Raw genomic sequence first — 23586 nt, forward strand, 5'->3', positions numbered from 1 at the left:
TACACAGTGTTAGGAGTGCACAAGCAGCCTTCCAGTTTAATTTTAACAAATCTATATTCACTTATTTTTTGGAAAGGAATATAACGAAAGTGACTAATGTAGTCAATGTCCAGATTAGATGATACATTTCAGAACTCCATGTAACTGCCTTTCACCTTTCATAAAAACTAAGGATCTGGAATGTATTGGCACAGTGTAAACAACAATAATAACAAAACACCAGAGGAACTGTGTATCAATCAGTAAAACAAAACATTAGTAATTAGAGATAAAAACGAATACATCTTACTGATATTACTCTGTTATTTAGTACTCATGCACACAGGACGTAAAAAAAAAAAAAACCTGAAACTTATAAAAGTATCTAACACTTTTACAAGCGTTTAGGCACATTTACAGGAGTCGAACGCTTGGGCGTTAATTCATTTAATTGGCCAGAATAATAATTTAGTTTGGTCATTGAAATGAATTAACACTGAAGCACTGCACAAGCCTATCATTAACATGAATTTAGGCACATATACACACGACAAGCATTTTTTCTGCCAAAACGCTGCTGCTCCTGAACGCACTGGCCCTGGGTTTTTTCCTGCCTGTAAACGCTCCTGCCACTAAAAGTATATGTGTGCATGGACACAGTATAACATGGATGGCCATTTACAAACAAAAAAAAAAGTGGCTGCAAAAAAGCCCTGTGAACATAAGGCCTTAATACAACTTTTTCTCTTTTTTGGAAAGATAAAAATCTGTGTGCAACAAAATCCTGATGATGCAAGTACAATGCAACACTCTTGATTTCCACTTCAAAGGCTCCAAAGCTCTCCTTGCTGTCTCCTTAGAACAGCATTTCCCAGGCTATGGACAGTGGTGCCTTGTAATCTCAGCCTTTGCTGCCTCCAGAACCACCTGTATCCATTACACACCATGAGCTGCCCACGTGGGTAGCTTGCATGTGCTGTGAAGCAAATTTACTCTAGTGGCACATGGATCTTCCTATGGGCAATAAGGACAACAAAGTAGAAAAATAAAAAATTGCAAATAGGCCGGCTCTTTATTGCAGAAGAGAAACGCAATGTCTCTTCTGCAAATATATATACTTACCTGCCTGTTCGCAATTCCCTGTGCAATACACATCTCAGCTTTCATTCTGGCACACTGTGTGCTGAGATGACAGCATTCCTGCGCATGCCGAACACCGGCACATAAAAGATGCCAGCGTGGACCTCGCGGGCATCGGACAGCTGGGACTAAAGTAAAACTTTGTGTCTTGATGTAGATGAAAAATGTGTTCTGTATGTATGGGATTTAGTCCCAACATCTTTCAATTACAAAAGATCACAAATAGGCCCAAGCCCCAGAAAGGGCTTCTATAGATGCAGCCATAGGATACTATAGTCTATAGAACAAAGATGTCTTTCAATCAAGTAGGACCTTTTGGGGAGGTATGAATGATGAAAAGGATTACCAATTTCTTAATTACATTTTTTCTGCATTGAAATGCCTTTTACGTTTTTAGCCCTGCTTCACACATGCAAACAGGATGCATTATTAAATGCACAGATTTGCATGACAGGCCAGTTCCTATGGAGGTGGTTCACACAAATGCAACCCACGCGCAGGGCATGTGGAGTATGGTTTTAAAAAGGTCATGTGCGCGTTTAGAGCGATACAGTACAGTGGCATTCTTAGATAACTGTTCACATAGGATGCAATTCATAGTTAGCTTTGTACAGAAGTGGCTAGAACACAGATTTGCATAGAATTGGCTAGACGACAGTTTACATAGAAGTAGATGGAAGGCAGTTTTACAGAGAATGGATTGCATATCTAGCATACGAAGGCAGACTGAAATCACAGCAGTACTAAGTTCGCATTAAAAACACAAGGGTATTCACACACAATCGCACTCCTGAATCGCAGTGTGCTTTCAGCATACATATATGAGAACCCAGGTTAAGGCTTTACCTACGTTGCCCCTGAAACCCTTAAGAGAAAGCTTGTGTTTCAGCAAAAAAAACATTTCCCCAACTTTTTGAGGATGCGTTTTTTCTGTTTTGTAGGCGTGTCTGCTTTCTTTTTTGGCGCAAGTAGGTAAAGATATCGCAGGAGTGCTGTCAGAAGGGACAGTGCAAAATGAAGTGCAAAATCTGGTGCAGCTCTGCATAGAAGCCAATCAACTTCCAGGTTTTATTGTCAAAGCTTCATTGAACAAGCTGAAGTTAGAAGCTGATTGCAAAATCTGCTGCAGCTGTGTATGGTAGCCACTCTCCAGTTTTAGTAAATCAACCCCACTGTGTTAACAACTGCATTTGCTGCATGACAATGCCTACCCTCAAAGCAAACCAATCACTAGAAAAGCACTGAGAACTTGTCATCAGTCATGTAATTTTTATAGGAAGAGCAGAGCCTTTACAGCAAAAAGCACACTGACAAGGCCAAAAAAAAAAAAAAAAAAAGCATTGATCTAATGCTTTTAAAAAGAAAAAAAAAGGCCTTGTTTACATTAGGCCGGAAGTGTCACTCTGGTCCTCCAAGGCCATAGAGATGAGTAGAGGCCATCTTTCCTTCACTTATTGCTATGCCCAGAAGCCGCCATCCTCAGATCGGTTCTCAGGCTCACCGATCATCCCGGTAAGCCCGAGAACCACTGGAAAGCGATATGGGAGGCGACCACTCCTGCTGCTTCTAAAAGTGACCTAGCAGCGAATCCGCCCCTCAGCCCACTTTTAGCAGAAAGGGAAATCGCCGGCTGAAAAGAACAATTCCGGATTATGGCACATTGCTGCAGCCATAACCACAGTATTCCACTCCCAACCGAGAATGTATTTTTACTATGGCCCAGTTAGCAAGTGGTTAAGTTCAGAACAACAAACATCAGTTCTTGGCGAAAGGAACAAAGAGACAATGTACATTCTAGTCTTGTTTTCATCAAAATTCTGAGCGCTAAATATGAACTATAAAAAAAAAAAACCAACAGATTTTATTCATATAGTTTGCGCTCATACACAAATTAAAGTGAACAAAGTGGGAGGTAGCATGAATGACAGTTTTATTGCGCAGCCATATCGGCAAACCTCCATAACCCTTCTCTGAGTTCATTCATTCTTACACAATGAAGTATGCCGTGTGGACCAACAATGTGGGGGGGAATAAATACTGATTTATTTATTTTTTGTATTTTGAACATTCCAGATTTCAGAAAGGTCACAACACAACAACACTATAAAAGAAAACATTTTTCTCCTCCACGTAATAAAATATAGTTTTAAGACAAGGCATAATGCAGCTATTAGCTATTCACAATCCATTTGGAAGTCATCAGCAATTTGGCAAAATGAACATATTTTACTGATTGGAGGAATTTCTTTGTCACACTGAAACAATCTTTTTCTTATATGATACAGATTCGTGTCAAGTGTGGTTTCCAGGTACACACCCTCCTGGTCACTGTTGAAAATTCCTTTTTCTAAATTAAAAGATTTTTTTTTTTTTGTTTTTTTTTTTTTTACACACAAGTACAGCCCTGCTGCAGGAGGAGAACCTATGACGTGGATGTCTTGCATCTTACAAAGGGAGGCTTTTTCTGCACTTGGTAGCCAGAAATTGGTGGTAGATTGGTGGAAAGGTGAGGGGATTTAAGTGAACCTAATACCTTGTCCTACATGGGCAAAACACAGATTTCCTTTAGGTCATCTTTAGATGAATAAATAGGTTCACTGCACTGTTAAAGCGGTTGTAAACCCTTCCATATACACCCAGTGAAGTTACTGGCCTCGGGTGAAACACAGAGATTAAACATTTCCTCCTACATACACTATATTGTCAAAAGTATTGGGACGCCTGCCTTCAGACACACATGAACTTTAATGGCATCCCAGTCTTAGTCTGTAGGGTTCAATATTGAGTTGGCCCACCCTTTGCAGCTTTAACAGCTTCAACTCTTCTGGGAAGGCCGTCCACAAGGTTTAGGAGTGTATCTATGGGAATATTTGACCATTCTTCCAGAAGCACATTTGTGAGGTCAGGCACTGATGCTGGACGAGAAGACCTGGCTCGCAGTCTCTGTCTCTGTTCAGGTCAGTCAAGTTCCTCCACCCCAAACTCGCTCATCCATGTCTTTATGGACCTTGCTTTGAGCACTGGTGTGCAGTCATGTTGGAACAGGAAGGGGCCATCCCCAAACTGTTACCACAAAGTTGTGAGCATGAATTGTCCAAAATGTCTTGGTATGCTGAACCCCTTTAAGAGTTACCTTCACTAGAACGAAGGGACCAAGCCCAACCCCTGAAAAACAACCCTACACCATAATCCCTCCTCCACCAAACTTTACACTGGGCACAATGCAGTCAGGCAAGTACCATTCTCCTGGCAACCTCCAAACCCAGACATCTCCGTCAGATTGCCACAAAGAGAATCGTGATTCATCACTCCAGAGAACATGTCTCCACTACTCTAGAGTCTAGTGGTGGTGTGCTTTACACCACTGCATCCAACGCCTTGCATTGTACTTGGTGATGTAAGGCTTGGATGCAACTGCTCGGCCATGGAAACCCATTCCATGAAGCTCTCTACACACAGTTGTTTTGCTAATTTGAAGGCCACACGTAGTTTGGAGGTTTTTAGCTGGTGACTTCTCTGCACTGTGCACTTCAGCATGCACTGACCCCGCTTTGTCATATTACGTGGCCTTTGGCAACTGCCAAACCCAGACATGTCCATCGGATTGCCAGACACAGAAGCGTGATTGGTCACTCCAGAGAACACATCTCCACTGCTCTAGAGTCCAGTGGCAGCATGCTTTACACCACTGCATCCGACACTTTGCATTGCACTTGGTGATGTAAGGCTTGGATGCAGCTGCTCGGCCATGGAAGCCCATTCCATGAAGCTCTCTACGCACTGTTGTTGTGCTAATCTGAAGGCCACACAACGTTTGAAGGTCTTTAGCTGTTGACTGTACAGACAGTTGGCGACTTCTGCGAACTTCAGCATGCTCTGACCCCACTCTGTCTTTTAACATGGCCTACCACTTTGTGGCTGAGTTGCTGTTGTTTCCAGTTGCTTCCACTTAAATTCACTAAGCTCCTAAAGCGACACATTCCTTCACCAATGTTTGTAGAAGCAGCCTGCATGCCTAGGTGCCTGACCTTATACACCTGTGGCCATGGAGGTGATTGGAACACCTGAATCCTATGATTTGAGGGGTGTCCCAATACTTTTTGAAATATAGTGTACGTTTTACCTGTCTATCTGCAGTCCTCTCTTCTCTACAGCCATTCGAAAGTGCTATAATTATAAAGCTTGTCAGAGTTTAGAAAGCAGGAAGCGGAGAGCTTCAGTTACACTCTGCAGAGCTTAGTGAGGACAGTTATAAGAGCTGATTGGAGGGAAAGGATACACCCGCTCCACAGCAGACAGAAATGACACTTAGTGCTCTTAAAATGGTAGTAAACTAATTTTTTGTGCTTTTACCTATGGGTAAGCTTATAATAAAAGGTAAAATTAAAATCTCCTAATCGTGCATTTAGGAGACATTCTAGTGAGCGGCAGCCGGTGACATCACCAGCACATGTGCTCTAAAGGAACATCATAACTGTGCCATCCCTCCAGAGCTGTGTGCTGCAGGAGTGATGTCATCGAAAACTTAGCCATTCAACTGGCTGCAGCTTGGGAACCTGGAAGAAGGACCAGGTCAAGATGGAAGCCGCTGCAGCGATGACAGCGCATCGTTATAGGGCTTTATTCTCAGGTAAGTCTTTCATAATGTGCTAGTATGCAAGGCATAACAGCATATTATGACATTACCTTGCAGGGGAAAATATTTTTTTTACTTTAAGGTTTACTACCGCTTTAATTGCGATAAGTACACACTATAGAGGGATATGCTATGTTCATATTTAATGTCTGAGGCTTACAACCACTTTAAGTAAACTTGTGGTTGCAATAAGGGCAAGTGTATGTGGCCTTCTGAGATCTGTTAGGGCGTATGTTAGCCCTCTAGAGAGACCTGCAGTGGACTGATTTTCAGGTAGCGCTTGATGGGCAGTGAGGAGGCATCATGTGAACTCCTCATCGTCTGTTTTAACATCTAAGAGCCTGCAACCACGTGCATTGCCCAGCCCTATTCACTTGAATCAGTCACATATGGCAGGGGGTACAGCCCACCAAACCTGGAAGGGAAGACCATTCTTGCTGTGTCATTTGTATGCTCCTTGTTTAGCTGGACTTTTCAGCTTGTGGGAGGTACAAAAAAAACTTGTCTCAACCATCTTTTTTTTTTTAAACCACAACCCCCCCCCCCCCCCCCCCCCAACCGCAAGTGTAAACTAGACCATAGTGTTTTGCCTTTTACCCTCCATAAAGAAAGTGAGTACATAAACATATGTAAATGCATTTTCATCTTCTGTGTAGACTAGCCATAGACTATGAAGCAGACCTTCACTCAAAAAGTAAAAGTACTGCTCATCCTCCTCCCCACCCCCAACACACTTGAGGCATTTCTATTTTAAACAGGGAGCAGGTACCAGTACCCACTCCCCTTTTCTCAATTCTTGTCTAGGCAAGAATGATGTTGCTGGCCTAATTCCCAGTTTCCTGGGACATGTCACACCTCCCAGGAGGCTGCATGACCGCATATACACAACGGGGAGCTCTCTGTTATTCCTCAGCAAATAAAAGCTGGTTTCCAAATCCAAGAAGTATCCAGTGAGGGAAGAAGTGTCTGTAGAAAGACAGCCCTGGACTTGAGGAACTGGGAAGTGCTTGATTTCTAAAAGTCACGGACTTTAAATTTTTATTTAAAAAAAAAGAGTGAAGTTTCTATTTAAATTAACAATAGAAAGGTACAGAAGGCATCTACAGGTTGCCAGCACATACATGCCTGTCCTCAGACCTAGGACATACTATTTTGTAAATCTTGAATGACATAAAAGCAACCTCTGATTATACAACTACTTCATCACTAGTCTCCAAGTGATGAGTCTCAATGACTAAGGGCTAAATAAAGAAGGCAGACTGGAGCAGAAGCTCAATTCTCTATCTAGAGTCTAGACTGGCATCATAGAGCACCCTAGGTTTCGGTGTTCTCAAGGTGTTCAAGTAGACTGCCCATACCTGTAAAAGCCTTCTAACCATGTCTGAAATCTTGATTTATGCTGGTGACAGGTTCTTTTTTAACAAGCGTAAGTGTTCAGAAGACTAACCCCTGGATGGAAACTTTAATCATTCTACCCCTTCTCTGTAAAAATGCTTTCATTCAAACATTAAACATTATGCAAAAAAGTAGGGTACAAGCAGATTATTCATACTCATTCAAAATATCTGTCCAACTATACATCACTGTTTAAAAAATGTAATGATAATCAGTTTGCTAAAGCACTGCATAAACAATTGTCATTTCTTTAAAACGAAACATTTGGTTTTAGTTTTTTTCTACCATCTTTGTGCTGTTTATCTCCTGTGCCCTTTTTGCTGTCACTTTATGTCTACATGTGTGCCCCAGCAATGATTGCATGGTATTTTTTAGATTGGTCAGTTGGCCAATTTCAGGTAAGTAAAACTGGAGCTGTAAAAGGCAGCGTTTGTTTTTTTTTAACAAAACGGATAAATTAGTCTTAAGGTGGATTAAGTGAGAGCTTTTCTGTCCCAAAAGCTTACAAAATATCATTGGCTTTATATAGAGAGCCTCTCCCACCCTCTAGATAGAACTACAAAACCCAATTTTGCCAACTATCTTCTACTCTGTCCACCTTTAAGCAAGCCCTGAAAACGCATCTCTTCAGTAAAGGTTTTCCTGCCTCCACCTAAAAATGAACTTTTCCCCCACAGTTTCTACCTTTTGTATCACTTGCCCCTCCTTTTAGATTGGAAGCACAAGCATGGCCATCATAACTCCTTTTCTTATTAAATTGTAATATAACTGTTCTTTTCTCTTTATATTGTAAGATGTGGCACAAACTGTTGGAGCTATAAATCCTGAATAATAATAATATCACTTTGCATACACCAGTATAAATTAATGTTCACAAAATGATATAAGCATTTCTAAAAGATGCCACCAAAGAATATACTCATGATTGGAACTATACTATTCAAATGACAACTTCTACAAATAACCAAAGCACAGGATAAGCTTTTTTAAACAAATGTTTATAATAAAAGTATTCCTAGATCTCCTAGGTGGAACAGCTATTCAGCTTCCTCACTTGAAGAAACTGTAGAAGTCAGGAACTAGGAAACTTCTGAAGCAGCATAGCGAGAGTAACTTCTTGTACTTACCAAGCAAAGAAACACCTGAAAAGTTGTAAGCAACTGTCAAAGATTCTCCAATACTAAAGATGCAATGAGGGGAATTTACTGAGGGCTCATTAACACTCATGTCATCCTCTGAAGAGTGATCCACAGTGGACTGAGTATGTTTGATAGGCAATGAGGAAGTGTCATGTCATTTGAGAACAATTCACAACCACAGTACAGATGTTTAGACAGATGGAGGTTAATTTGCTAATAGTGGAGAGTACCAAATCTGGTACAGCTATGCACTGTAGCCAATCAGCTTCTAAATTCAGCTTGTTCAATTAAGCTTAGAATAAAACCTGGAAGCCGACTGGTTTCTACACAGAGCTGCACCAGATTTTGCCCTTTTAACTTTTAGAAAATCAACTCCATATGGCCAAAGGCTCCCAACCCCGTTCATGCATGGTTGTCATCCCAGTTTGGCGTATATGATCTTTTTCTCACTCCTTGTGAACCAGTTGCCCTCCTTGTTCTAAAAAAAAAAAAAAAAAAAAAGTAACTTTGCCGTAAGAAAACTGCTTAGTCTTTACCTGTAGAATTTGCTCTTCTCTGTCAGGTTAAGAAAGAACAGTTATCCTACACCTTAAGGATAGGTGACACTCCTTTGAAGACAGTGAAGTATATGTTATAGACAGAGTGAGCAATTGGTTTGCATAAGACATGCAAGAGGCCATCAGCAACGCAATTTGTCATCAGGCATGTTGGTTTGCCCAAATTACAATTAATACTGAATTCCAGGAATTCAGCTACTTTGTAAAAACTGCAGGCACGCTATGAGCTAAGTCTAATGAGATGCTTGCCACCTCATTGACATCCCTATTTTTCACGCCTGACAGATTGTGCTCCAAGAAGATACCTTAGCCATCCTCTCAGTTCTTCAATAACAAAGTCGCTGGAACAGCTATGCCCGCCCTTCCCCTCCCTCAGTCCATGCACAGAAGCCTTTGTATTGTGTGCACTCACTCACAAATTACAAAGGCTTCTGTGAATGGGCAGCAGAGGGGAGGAGTGGGCAAAGCTGCTCTGTGCCCTTCTCTCTTCACAGGCAAAGTGCATCCTCTGGGAGTGCAATAAACCTGTTACATATAAGTCCTGAAGATTACACGCACCTAATTGAACTTAGCTCATAATGTATACAAAAAAACTGGAGTGCTAGTGCTATTCCTTAATAACAAGGCTATATATACTGGTGCCGGTCTGAGGAGCTTTTAAACGTAAGTGGTCATTGATTTTAGAACACCTTATATTTTAATAAATACTGCACTATGATATAACCTCTTGCAATTTTTCAGTGAATGAGATGTGCAGGAGGCCCAGTTGATGCAACAGCAGACAACAAACAATGGATCCTAGAGGAATGGTTTTATACAGTGACATCCCACATCCGGATAAAGCACATAAAATTGAGGAATCACCCCCATGTGGTGAGTGTGCAATTTATACACACATAGTGACACAAGCATGCAAATGTGAGAGGAGGGGAGGAAGAACTACAAGTCCACAATTAACCCCTTCTGGTGTTGGGTCACATCATTTTGGACTTTTTCTTATATATATGTAATTTTAATTTGATTTATGCTACTTAAGTGAAGCCCCTGCAATTTTGTTATATTATTAACTCATAGTATGCCTGCACTTTTTGCAAACGTGGGGTTGAAACAGGTGGTGAGGAGGCGTTGCATCGCTTCCTTACTGGCTGTCAGCGGCTTCTAAAGCATGATTTGTACATGGATCAGGCTTCAAGGAATGGGAGATTTAGACACGCCTAAATCTATCCTAAGGCGTACCCATCGGGGTCTAAATTATTTGAAAATGATCTTTAGGAATCTTTAGGAAGTACAGGAAATCCTGTTGTAGATATTGAAAAGCATTCTAAAATGAAAAAAATGCTTACAAGAGTCATTTGGGAGTGTAACGTGATAGAAGAAACTGTAATAGTCTCATGACTTATCTTTGATTTTACCAATATACATTGAAAACTTTCTGGCCTTTAGTGTTTCCATGAAAAGCTTTCCTCTTTTTTCAGGATTTGATTTCCTTTATTTTCACCTGGTAACCTTATGAATAACACACTTCCCATCCTTGGGTGACTATATTCATTGCATCAATGAAGAAGCCATGGTTGTCACCCAGGCTGGACTTCAAACATGCCTGTCTTTACTAATCTCCACATCTTCCATATCATGGGGATGAGGAAGATAACAGTTTTTTTGCTTCCAGGTCCGCTCCCAGGAATTGACAATGACAGTGTATTTCTGGTAAGATGAATGGGTATTTTTATTGTAGTCACATCTAAAAGACTGGTAAAGTGCAATATATATTTACAGTTTTGTTCTCAGGTTTGGTAATCCTTTATTTTTAAACCAATGAAGTAGTAGTAGGTTATCAGTGCATTGTTTCTATTTACGGTTTTGCATGTTTTTGACTGCTCCACAAGCAAGCACGATTTGATGTCTTAAGGGAATATTGTAAATTTTTTAAAAACTGCAGACAGGTAGGATTTTTATGGCAGAAGAAACTGTCTCTTCTGTAATAATTGCCACTCCCTGTCTGTCAGGTTTTGTGTACCTAGAGCAAAGTATGTGTATGGGGTTATGTTATCTGGGCCCAGCAAGGCAAATTAAGGGGCGAAGACTCTGAACCCTAAGTGTGCCATAATGTGCTCTGCATACTAGCTCAATACGGCAAACAGCTCTTGGGAGCCAACATTTCTTTTTGTAGTTTACTTCTGCTCTCAGGGTATGTTCAAACTATTGCATTGCAGTACCACAGAATACTGACTGCAATGCGCAATGGTACCATTTTCTTTCTAGGGCTCCCCAATACACAGATATAGTCAGAATTAATAAATTTTGATGATTGGGTTTATCTATACTTTTTAAAGCCCAACTTTGGGCAGATAAAATTTAGTATGGTCTCCTCTACATTTGATGAAGGATCTAGTGCAAAGTTTCCACCAGGGGATGCTTGGGTTTCCTTGAAGAGAAAGCAGTGGCAGATTGAGCTCCTGCCTACACTGACCACTAGAATAAGGGGTCACTACAATTTTCACTGTATTTTGTTTCATGATAATCTCTGGGGATAATTTAGATATACAGAGAGCTTTGGAGAGGGGCATTATATAGAGCAGGAGGTTGATGCAAGCTGAGAGACCTGTCATATGCACTCGTCGAGACTACTGACTTTGCCCACCTTTTCCACCCTTCTCCTCCATTCATAGAAGCTGTATAATATCTTCCTTCACCTTTCATCTATCCACCCATCCTCCATTTGTAATTTACCTTTCATTGATAGAAGCTATAGTATGGATTCTGTGAATGGGGGAGGTGGAAAAAACTGGCATAGCACTCTTGACAAGTGCCTATGACAGGTCCTTAAGCCTGAATCAACCTGCGCAACACCAGAAGATTAAGAGTATCAATACATTTTTCACTATTTTGGGCCAAGTTTCCTTTGATAATAAAAAAAAAATCAGGAGATATCCATTACCATTTACCACCAAATGAAATCCCAATTTGTCCTGAAAAAAACGCGGTATAATTCACCTGGATGTACTAAGTAGTTGTGATGATATGTACGGTTTTATAACACATGTAAACATCGCAAAATTGTGCTTAGACATTTAGATTTGTTTTACCCTTAGGCATGAAGGGGTTAATCCAAGGCCAATTACTTGTGATATATTAGTGAGAAAATGTGCATTTGATGTACCACTCAAAAACACCAATAAACCCAAATTAAATCAAAACATAACACTGTAAATATACATAAATACAGTGCACTTAATGCAAATCTGAAAAAGTCCCAGTGCACCATTTTCCACTTTCGTACGACGTCATCGGTCCGCTCCTGGTGACGTAATACGATGAAATGCATAGGGCGGGGCTTGGCAGCGCTACACTTGTCTCTTGTGAGGGTCTACAGAGGATTGCAGTGTCCTAGGATTTTAAAGTGCCATACACGTTATACATGTAAGTGCAATTTTAAATGTCTTTTACTCAATAAAAGGAATATTACGCTATGGAAGCTCTTTTTTTATGTTTTTCACGGCGGTGGAGTAGTGTGGTTGGTCTGGAATGTTTTCACATTTGGAGTCTCTAACAAGAGGATAGGAGCATCAAGATCACACAGGCAGCATCTGATGACTGTAGAGGTGTGCTGAGGCACCAAACACGAATTTTGACCTACCTATGCAGGTTGTCAACATCTTGGGGTGAGTGGGGCTCTGGAGTGGGAGTACCAAGTGGAGCACTTAACACAAAGATATTTATGGATAAGAAGATTGATCACTGAATCACCTTGTTTCACATGTGTGGATGGAGAAAGTGTTTTCACATTTGAACTTTAAATATTTAAATGTGGAAAGTGGTGCACTAGGGCTTTTTCAGATTTGCATTAAGTGCACTGTATTTATGTATAGTTACAGTATTATGTTTTGATTTAACCACTAGGCACGCAGAGCATATACTGCTTCAAGGTGGCCCCTGTGCGCAGGATCACGTATATAAACGTGATCCTGCATTTCGGGGTAGGGGGCGCACAACTGCCCTACCCGTGGCACCGATCGCGGCCGGGGGTGTCAATCACCGGGTCCCGGCCAGTGATTACCCGCCGGAGCCCGGCGATTGCCGGCAAACACTGATGGGGAGGAAGGCAGCATTGTTTTCAATGGAGCTCTCCTCCCTGTCAGTTTTCAGCACACTGTTCTGGGATCACTGAGCTCAGCCTTCCAGAACAGTGTGTAACAGAGAGGTACACACCCCCGCCCCCTAGTAAAGCACTCCCTTCACACAGTTAACCCTTTGATTGCCTCCAAAAGTTAACCCCTTCCTCCCCAGTGCCATTAGTACAGTGTCAGTGGGTTTTTTTTTTGCATTGATCACTGTATTGGTGTCACTGGAGATGTCAGTGGCCCCAAGTCAGTTCCCCCCAGTGTCAGAATGTCTGCCGCAGTTCCGTCACAAGTTGCTGATCACCACTATTATTAGTATACAAATAAAAAAAAAGCAGTATCTATACCACCATTTGTAAATGCTATAACTGTCACGTAAAGCAATAAATTTACACGTATTGGGATTTTTTTTTAGCAGACATATCGCAGAAAATATTTTGGCCTAAATTTATGACCAAGTTTGATTTTTAAATTTTTTTACTGGACATATTTTATAGCAAAAAGTCTAAAATATTTTTTTTCAAAATTGTCAGGTTTTTTTTTATAGCGCAAAATATAAAAAAAATGCACAGGCGATCAAATACCACCGAAAGAAAGCCCAATTCATCGGGGGGGGGGGAAAAAAAAAAAAAAGATGTAAATTTAAGTTTGGTGCAGCGTTGCATGACCGCGCAACTGTCAGTTAAAGTGACGCAGCGCCATAACACAAACCACTTATGTAACCGCTTCCTGACCGCCCTATAGCATAAATACTGCTACAGGGCGGCACAGGTGCACAAAATCACATATATATATATATATATATATATATACATATACACATACGTGATTTGCGCTTTTGCGGTGTTCACGCCCCTCCCAGATAGCGTCAGATTGCCCGTCAGTACACAAGTAATCACATTTAACCCCTTGATTGCCAGGAAACCGCTCATACACAATATAGTATAGTGTCTAAACGGATCATTATCTTTGATCAGATCAGCACTATACCAGCATTCACATTAGTATAGCATCCCAAAAAACACAGCGTTAGCGGATCAGCCCCAGCACCTGCGTTTAGCCCCTACGCTTACCCCCCCCCTTCTCTCCCAGCAAGTGCAGTGTCAGTAGGTCACTGTCACTTCATACATTGCACACAAAACCGCAGTGTTCGCAGAATCAGGCCTGATCTCTGTTAGCACTTGCCGGTAAATTTTGATGACTCATATTCAGCAGAGCACCAGTACTAGTGCCGCGCTACCTTTTGGTGAACTGGGGAGCACCAGCAACCTAGTACATCCTGGTCTTTAACATACCTCTTAGATTGAAAGCTCCAAGGAGCAGGGCCCTCCTAACCCTCTTGTATTGAACTGTATTGTCTCCCGTTATATTGTAAATCGCTGCGCAAACTGTTGGCGCTATATAAATCCTGTATAATAATACCAGCACTGCAGTATGATTTGGTGATGTGGCGAGTGCCATAAGTGCAGTACAAGCTGGTGCAGTGGCGAGCACAACTATTGTCCCGCAACCACCAAGAATTCACACACAGGCACATAGAGCTCCTATTATCCTTCTGGATGTGCGCACAAATCCCAACTGGCAACCCACAAATTCTGCAGCACCCAAACTTCCCCCATTCACTGCCCAACCCGGAATTCAGGTGGAAACAGCAAATTTAACTACTTCCCTTGGTTTTCTGGAGCTGTTTTTCACGGAAGATCTGTATGCATTGATTGTGGATCAAAGCAATTTATATGCACAACAATTTATCACCGCCAACCCAAATTCCAACCTTGCCAAACCATTCGCATGGAAACTCATTACGGTTTCCGAATTTTGTTAGACCTAACCCTCAACATGGGCATTACTAAAAAAAAATGAATTGCAGTTGTATTGGTCCACAGACCCGATTCATTATATCCCGTGTTCTCTGCTGCCATGGCCAGGCATAGATATGAGAGTATAATGTGTTTTACGCGTTTCAACGACAATACACTTTGTCATGCTCGGGGTAACGCTGAATTTGATCGGCTACACAAAATTCAGCCCCACGTAAATCACCCTAACCAAACATTTGCAGATGTCTGTACTCCCCAACAAAACATCTGCGTTGATGAGTCCCTCATTAATTTTTCTGGCCAACTTGCATTCAAACAATTTCTCCCCAGCAAGCATGCCACATATGGGGTGAAGATGTAGAAGACCCGTGAGAGGACAACAGGCTATACATATAAGTTTCGGATTTACGAGGGAAAAGATGGTCACGTGGAGACCCCCAGATGCCCAGACTACATGGGGAGCAGTGGCAAGATAGTTTGGGACTTGGTCCTACTACCATATGGGGTACCACTTATACATGGACAATTTTTATTCAAGCGTGCCACTATTTAGACATTTGTACAATCTTGGAACTGGCGCATGTGGCTCCGTGTGACCTAATGTGTGCCCACCATTAGAAGTGGGTGGATGCAGGGTGGTATACGGTATTCTAACGGTGGGCATACCACACACTTTTTCTGGCACAGATTTCTTCTGTATTTTTTATTCAGCCCACAGGCTGCATACAAAAAAAAACAAAAAAAAACATAGCATATACTGTATACCCAACAAAGACCAGCGACGTACTGGTGCATCACTGGAGTTTGAATGGTTATACCAGGATGATGCCTACAACTGCAGGCATCATCCTGGTATTTTTTTTCAGCTGGCGATCGGCTTTCATGTAAAACCAATCCTAGTGGCTAATTAGCTGCAGGATTGCTTTAACAAGCTGCCTTACATGGCCTTTTTGGGCAGTCCCGTGCCATCGAGGGAACCTGAGAATGCAGCTGGAGTTTCTGCCAGCTGACCATAGAGCTGATTGGAGACCAGAATGTTGGCAATCATCTCTATATTCTAAGAAATCGGAAGCTACAAGCATTTCATTACTTCAGTTTCACAGGCTATAAACAGCGCCATTTGTAAATTGGGAAAGCATTTGATCACACCGATCTTGGTTTGATTAGATAATGTAAGGGCAGAGGAGAGGTCTAGAGTCTGATAGAACCCACATTTCTCAAAAAAGAATATATGACAATGCCCATTGAAGTTATAGGGGATATTCGCATTCCCTGTGATAGCATTAAAAGTGATTAAAAAAAAATGAAATGGACAGTGTAAAAATAATAAAAAAAATCAAAATAACTTAAAAGAAAAAAAAGTACCCTCGCCCCCCCGCGCACCTGCGTTCGTGAGCGTTGACTCTGTGCCCGTATGGAAACAGCGGTTACACCATGCATGTGAGGTATCGTCACAAACTTTAGATCAAGGGCAGTAATTCTAACACTAGACCACCTCTGTACATCTAAAATGGTAGCTTGTAAAGGTTTTTAAAACGCTGCCTATGGATATTAAAAACATATGCAGTTTGTCGCCATTGCACGAGGCATGCACAGTTTTAAAGCATGTCATGTTTGGTATCTATTTACTCGGCATACCATCATCTTTTATACCTTACCAAATAACTGCCCAATATATTGCGTTTTTGTGCCGTAAAAGTAAAAAAAGTGTTTTGGTTTTTTTTTTTAAATTACATTTGAAAAATCGCTGCGCGAGTACTATGTCATAAAAAAATTGCAGTACCCACCATTTTATTCACTAGGGTGTTTGCTTTAAAAAAAATATATCATATTTGGGGTTTAAATTCATTTCCTAGCAGAAAATACTGATTTTTTTTCATGTGAACAAAAAGTGTCAGAAAAGGCTTGGTCTTCAGGTGGAAGAGTGAGTGATGTGTGGCATAAACCTCTAATGCTGGGCATAAAATACCCCCACCCCGCAAAACAACCCCTTTTTGGAAGACACCCCAAACTATTTGCTGAGAGGCATGTTGAATCAATAGAAGAATTTATATTTTTACCACAAGCTTTTGAAAAATGAAATTTTCTTTACACAAAATTGTCACTTAAATGATTTATTGCTCACACATGCCATGGGTATATGTGGAATTACTCTGCAAAATACTTTCTGCTACTTCTCCCGAGTATGGGGGTACCACATGTAAGAGACGTTTTGGCAGTCTAGCCAAGTACAGGACTCCAAAATCCAATAAGCACCTTCAGGCTTTTAACCACTTGCCTACAGGGCACTTATACCCCCTTACTGCCCAGGCCAATTTTCAGCTTTCAGCGCTATCACACTTTGAATGACAATTGCGCAGTCATGCAACACTGTACTCAGATTAAATTTTTATCATTTTTTTTAAACAGATAGAGCTTTCTTTTGGTAGTATTTAATCACCTCTGGGTTTTATTTTTTGCTAAACAAACCAAAAACAACTGAAAATTAAAAAAAAAAATTTCTTAGTTTTTGTTATATTTTGTAAATAAGTGACTTTTCTCCTTCACTGGTGTGCGCTAATGAGGCTGCAGTGATGGGCACTGATGAGGCACTGATAGGTGGCACTGGTGGGCACTGAAAGGCAGCACTCATACATGGTCACTGATAGGCGCCACTGGCTGGCACTGATAGGCGGCACTGATTGGCAGCACTGATAGGTGGGACTGACTGGCATTGATAGGTGGCACTGACGTCCTCCAAGAACAAGAGAACCGCCTTGCACCCGTCATTTCCTTATATGGCGGGCAGGAAGCGCTTAAAGGGCTTTATTTCCTCATTACACTTCCTGGCTACCTATCACAGTTTCAGAGACCTTGAAATGCCAGTATGGCACCAACCCCCCCCCCCCCCCCACAAATGACACTTTTTGGAAAGTAGACACCCCATGGAATTTGATAAGAAGCATGGTAAGTATTTTGCAGATCTCATTTGTTGCCACAAGTTTTTGGAAAATGAAGAAAAAAAACAAAAACATTTTTTCTTTTTTTTTTTATATTTCAAAACCTTGTGAGAAAGAATGAGATCTGCAAAATACTCACCATGCCTCTTTTTAAATTCATTGGGGCGTCTATTTTTCAAAAAGGGGTCATTTGGGGGGGGGGTTTGGTGCTATCCTGGCATTTCAGGGCCTCCGAAACCGATAGGTAGTGAGGAAGTGAAATGAGGAAGTTGCGCACCTTCAGGCTTTCAAAGGGGTCATTAGATTTCAGGCTCCTGTATGTGGCTAGGCTCCCAAGAAGCCTCACATACATGGTATCCCCATACTCGGTAGAAGTAGCAGAATGTATTTTGGGGTGTAATTCCACATATACCCATGGCTTGTGCGAGAAATATATCATTTAAATGACAACTTTGTGTAAAATAAAAAAAAGTTTTTGTCATTTTCTAGAAACTTTTGGAAAAAAAAAATAATCTTCCATGGACTCAATATGCCTTTCAGCAGATAGCTTAGGGTGTCTACTTTCCAAAAAGGGGTCATTTGAGGATGTTTGTACTATCCTGGTATTTTAGCACCTCATGAAATGTGATGAGCAGTCAGAAAGTAAAAGCTGTGTAAATTGCAGTATCTATACCATAGTTTGTAGACGCTATAACTTTCACACAAAGCAATCAATATACACTTATTAGGATTTTTTTAACCAAAAACATGTAGCAGAATACATTTTGGCCTAAATTTATGACAAAATTTTAGTTTTTTTGGATATTTTTTATGACCGAAATGAGAAAATATTGTTCTTTTTTTAAAAAAAAAAATTTTCGCAAACTTTTTTGTTTATAGCGCCAAAAATAAAAAGCACACAGGTAATCAAATACCACCAAAAGAAAACTCTATTTTTCTGAAAAAAAGGGCAGACATTTCATTTATGTACCATATTGCATGACCGCGCAATTGTCCGTTAAACTAGCGCAGCGCTGTATAGCAAAAAAAAATGGCGTAAATTGCAGTATCTATACCATAGTTTGTAGATGCCATAACTTTCACACAAAGCAATCAATATACACTTTTTGGGATTTTTTTTTACCAAAAACATGTAGCAGAATACATTTTTGCCTAAATTTTTCAAATACCACCGAAAGAAAGCTCTATTTGTGTGAAAAAAAGGACGTAAATTTCATTTGGGTGCAGCATTGCATGACCGCGCAATTATCAGTTGAATTAGTGCAGCCCTGAGTAGCAAAAAGAGGCGTGGTCAGGAAGGGGGGTTAATCCTCTAGAGGGCAAGTGGGCAATTTGGGTACATTGGTGTTTTTGATTAGTACATCAAAATGCACATTTTCTCACTAATATAGCACAAGTAATTAGCATTAGATTAAGCAAGCATGTTACATAGGAATGTCATGTTTTCCCCGCTATAGGGACACACGGGGGGGGGGGGGGGGGGCACTTTTTAAGGATATATTTCTATATGATGCAATATGGAGGTCACATTCTATTGTGGGTCACCAGGAGGTTATGGCTGCAGGGGTAGGGGGGGGATTTGAGAACTGAACATTTTAACTAAAGCCACAACCCGCAGCACAAGGAACACTTCTCATTGACTTTAACTACTTAACCCCCAGGCCAGTTCAATTCCTCTCCTATATGTAAAAATCAGCTTTTTTTTACTAGAAAATTGCTTAGAACCGCCAAAAACATTAGACATTTTTTAAGCAGAGACCCTAGAGAATAAAATAGTGGGTGTTACAATTTTTTTATGTCACGCGGTATCCAAGGTGAAAACTATACGGCCGAGGGGAAAACTATACAGCCGAGGAGCCGAGGGGAAAATAATACGGCCGAGGAGCCGAGGGGAAACCTATACGGCCCAGGGGAAACCTATACGGCCCAGGGGAAACCTATACGGCCCAGGGGAAACCTATACGGCCCAGGGGAAACCTATACGGCCCAGGGGAAACCTATACGGCCCAGGGGAAACCTATACGGCCCAGGGGCCGAGGGGAAACCTATACGGCCGAGGAGCCGAGGGGAAACCTATACGGCCCAGGAGCCGAGGGGAAACCTATACGGCCGAGGAGCCGAGGGGAAACCTATACGGCCGAGGAGCCGAGGGGAAACCTATACGGCCCAGGGGAAACCTATACGGCCCAGGGGAAACCTATACGGCCCAGGGGAAACCTATACGGCCGAGGAGCCGAGGGGAAACCTATACGGCCGAGGAGCCGAGGGGAAACCTATACGGCCGAGGAGCCGAGGGGAAACCTATACGGCCGAGGAGCCGAGGGGAAACCTATACGGCCGAGGAGCCGAGGGGAAACCTATACGGCCGAGGAGCCGAGGGGAAACCTATACGGCCGAGGAGCCGAGGGGAAAACAATACGGCCGAGGAGAAACCTATAGGGCCGAGGAGCCGAGGGGAAAACAATACGGCCGAGGGGAAAACAATACGGCCGAGGGGAAAACAATACGGCCGAGGGGAAAACAATACGGCCGAGGGGAAAACAATACGGCCGAGGGGAAAACAATACGGCCGAGGAGCCGAGGGGAAACCTATACGGCCGAGGAGCCGAGGGGAAACCTATACGGCCGAGGAGCCGAGGGGAAACCTATACGGCCGAGGGGAAACCTATACGGCCGAGGGGAAACCTATAGGGTCGAGGAGCCGAGGGGAAAACAATACGGCCGAGGGGAAAACAATACGGCCGAGGGGAAAACAATACGGCCGAGGGGAAAACAATACGGCCGAGGGGAAAACAATACGGCCGAGGGGAAAACAATACGGCCGAGGAGCCGAGGGGAAACCTATACGGCCGAGGAGCCGAGGGGAAACCTATACGGCCGAGGAGCCGAGGGGAAACCTATACGGCCGAGGAGCCGAGGGGAAACCTATACGGCCGAGGAGCCGAGGGGAAACCTATACGGCCGAGGAGCCGAGGGGAAACCTATACGGCCGAGGAGCCGAGGGGAAAACAATACGGCCGAGGAGCCGAGGGGAAAACAATACGGCCGAGGAGCCGAGGGGAAAACAATACGGCCGAGGAGCCGAGGGGAAAACAATACGGCCGAGGGGAAAACAATACGGCCGAGGGGAAAACAATACGGCCGAGGGGAAAACAATACGGCCGAGGGGAAAACAATACGGCCGAGGGGAAAACAATACGGCCGAGGGGAAAACAATACGGCCGAGGGGAAAACAATACGGCCGAGGGGAAAACAATACGGCCGAGGAGCCGAGGGGAAACCTATACGGCCGAGGAGCCGAGGGGAAACCTATACGGCCGAGGAGCCGAGGGGAAACCTATACGGCCGAGGAGCCGAGGGGAAACCTATACGGCCGAGGAGCCGAGGGGAAACCTATACGGCCGAGGAGCCGAGGGGAAACCTATACGGCCGAGGAGCCGAGGGGAAACCTATACGGCCGAGGAGCCGAGGGGAAACCTATATACGGCCGAGGAGCCGAGGGGAAAACAATACGACCGAGGAGCCGAGGGGAAACCTATACGGCCGAGGAGCCGAGGGGAAAACAATACGGCCGAGGAGCCGAGGGGAAAACAATACGGCCGAGGAGCCGAGGGGAAAACAATACGGCCGAGGGGCAGAGAGGGATACTACACAGCTCAGGGAAATACAATACAGCTGAGGGGAGGATACCAATGGCTGAGGGGATCACTACATGGCAGAGGAGCCGAGGGGGATACACAGCTGAGGAGCATTTGTAGTCCCACCACAGGCGGGTGTCTGAGTATTTCTAGGAGAGCTCCGCTTGTTCGGCTCTTCTCATAGCCCCAATGTGTCACAGACCCCCCCCGACTGCCGGGCCACTCCGCCACCATGTCCATGTCCCATCTCACACACTGCCATGATATGGGAAGTCTCGGGCACGGCGGACAGGCCACATTTCATGCACTATGCAGCCTCCTCTCTCCTCCCCCCGAATGTCCCGCTACCTGGTCGGGTTCAGCAGTGCGGCAGCCGCTCTTCTCACCGACAACATCTGCTGGAGCGCCGGTGACATTGAGGACGCCATGTTCCCTGAGAGTACGGAACCTACCGAGGGCCAAACTACTGGAGCGCGATGACGTCACCAGCAGCCCGCCTCCGCCAGCTGATTGGCACGAAGTGTTCAGTGTTCTCTGTGTGTGCGCTCTGTCACTGAGCTTCACTACTGCATGAGGAGAATATCCAATAACATTCACCAGTATGAAGGAGAATATATAATAACATTCACCAGTATTAAGGAGACTATATAATAACATTCACCAGTATGAAGGAGACTATATAATAACATTCACCAGTATGAAGGAGACTATATAATAACATTCACCAGTATGAAGGAGACTATATAATAACATTCACCAGTATGAAGGAGACTATATAATGACATTCATCAGTAAAAAAGAGACTATATAATGACATTCACCAGTATAAAGGAGAATATATAATGACATTCACCAGTAAAAGGCAGAAAATCCAATGACATTCACAGGTATGGGGGAAAAGATACAATTACATTCACCAGTATGAGGAAGAACATGCAATGAACATCCAATGACATTCACCAGTATGAGAGAGAACATCCAATTTATTTCAGGTACTTATATAGTGCTGTCAATTTACGCAGAGCTTTACATATATATTGTACATTCACATCAGTCCCTAACCCTCAAGGGGTGTACAATCTAAGGTCCCTAACTCACATTCATACATACACATATTAGGGACAATTTAGACAGGAGCCAATTAACCTACCAGCATGTCTTTGGAGTGTGGGAGGAAACTGGAGTTCCGGGAGGAAACCCACACAGGCACAGGAAGAACATGCAAACTCCAGGCAGTTGGTGTGTGGTTGGGATTTGAACCAATGACCCTAGTACTGCCAGACAGAAGTGCTAACCATTTAGCCACTGTGCTACCATAGGAATTCACCAGTATGAGTGAAATGATCCAATGACATTCACCAGTGTGAAGCAGAACGTCCAATGAAATTCACTAGTATGAGGAAGAACATGCAATGACATTTACAGTGAAGGAAATAAGTATTTGATCCCCTGTTGATTTTGAATGTTTGCCCACTCACAAAGAAATGATCAGTCTGAAAATCGAATGTTAGGTGTATTGTAACACCGAGAGACAGAAGAGCAACAAAAATGCAAAAGAAATGCATGTCTGACAAATGATGCACTGATTTGCATGTTCATGAGGGAAATAAGTATTTGGTCCCCTATCATTCAGCAGGATTTCTGGCTACCAGATGTCTTTCATACAGATAACAAGCTGAGATTAGAAGCAGTCTCTTAAAGAGCATATACAGTACGTGGTGAGCCGCTCCACGAAAAGGTAAGTTGTAAAGAAAGCCGTCAACCTCCGCAGGATGGATCGGATCTATCCTGCGGGGATTGTCGGCTTGCTTTACAACTTACCTTTTCGTGGAGCTAGTCCGGAGTCACCCCATGCAGTCGGTGGCATGCGCTGCAGGCCGCACCCCCCGCACCTGCCTCGGGACACCACTGGTTCTCATGATCATTGACACTCCACGAGGTGAGATCTTGCATGGTGCACCAGACCTAGGAAGACTTGACAGTTGTTTTGTGTTTCTTCCATTTGCGAATAATTGCACCAACTGTTTTTCACCTTCCCACCAGGCTGCTTGGCGATAGTTTGGTAGCCTAGTCCAGCCTTGTGTAAGTATACAATCTTGTCCCTGACATCCTTGGACTGCTCTTTGGTCTTTGCCATGGTGGAGAGTTTGGAATCTGATTGTTTGATGGCTCCTGTGGACAGGTGTATTTTATACAGGTAACAAAATGAGATTAGCAGCACT

The 23586-nt window shown here is 42.9% G+C and overlaps 1 protein-coding gene across 1 annotated transcript in view; it reads right to left on the reverse strand.

Annotated features, from left to right (window-relative positions):
• The window catches only part of NDUFS4 (NADH:ubiquinone oxidoreductase subunit S4), a 243777-nt gene extending 221909 nt beyond the window's left edge, over window positions 1-21868 (reverse strand). The window contains exon 1 of the mRNA XM_089682682.1: window positions 21713-21868. Within this exon, the coding sequence (XP_089538808.1) occupies window positions 21713-21792 (80 nt within the window). The 5' untranslated portion in view covers window positions 21793-21868. The remainder of the gene's footprint in view (window positions 1-21712) is intronic.
• Window positions 21869-23586: the final 1718 nt, after the last annotated feature.

The sequence above is a fragment of the Staurois parvus genome, unplaced genomic scaffold, assembly GCF_062004578.1.
Source record: "Staurois parvus isolate SC_StPar_1 unplaced genomic scaffold, SC_StPar_1.0 ptg000294l, whole genome shotgun sequence".
In the NCBI taxonomy this organism is placed as follows: Eukaryota; Metazoa; Chordata; class Amphibia; order Anura; family Ranidae; genus Staurois; species Staurois parvus.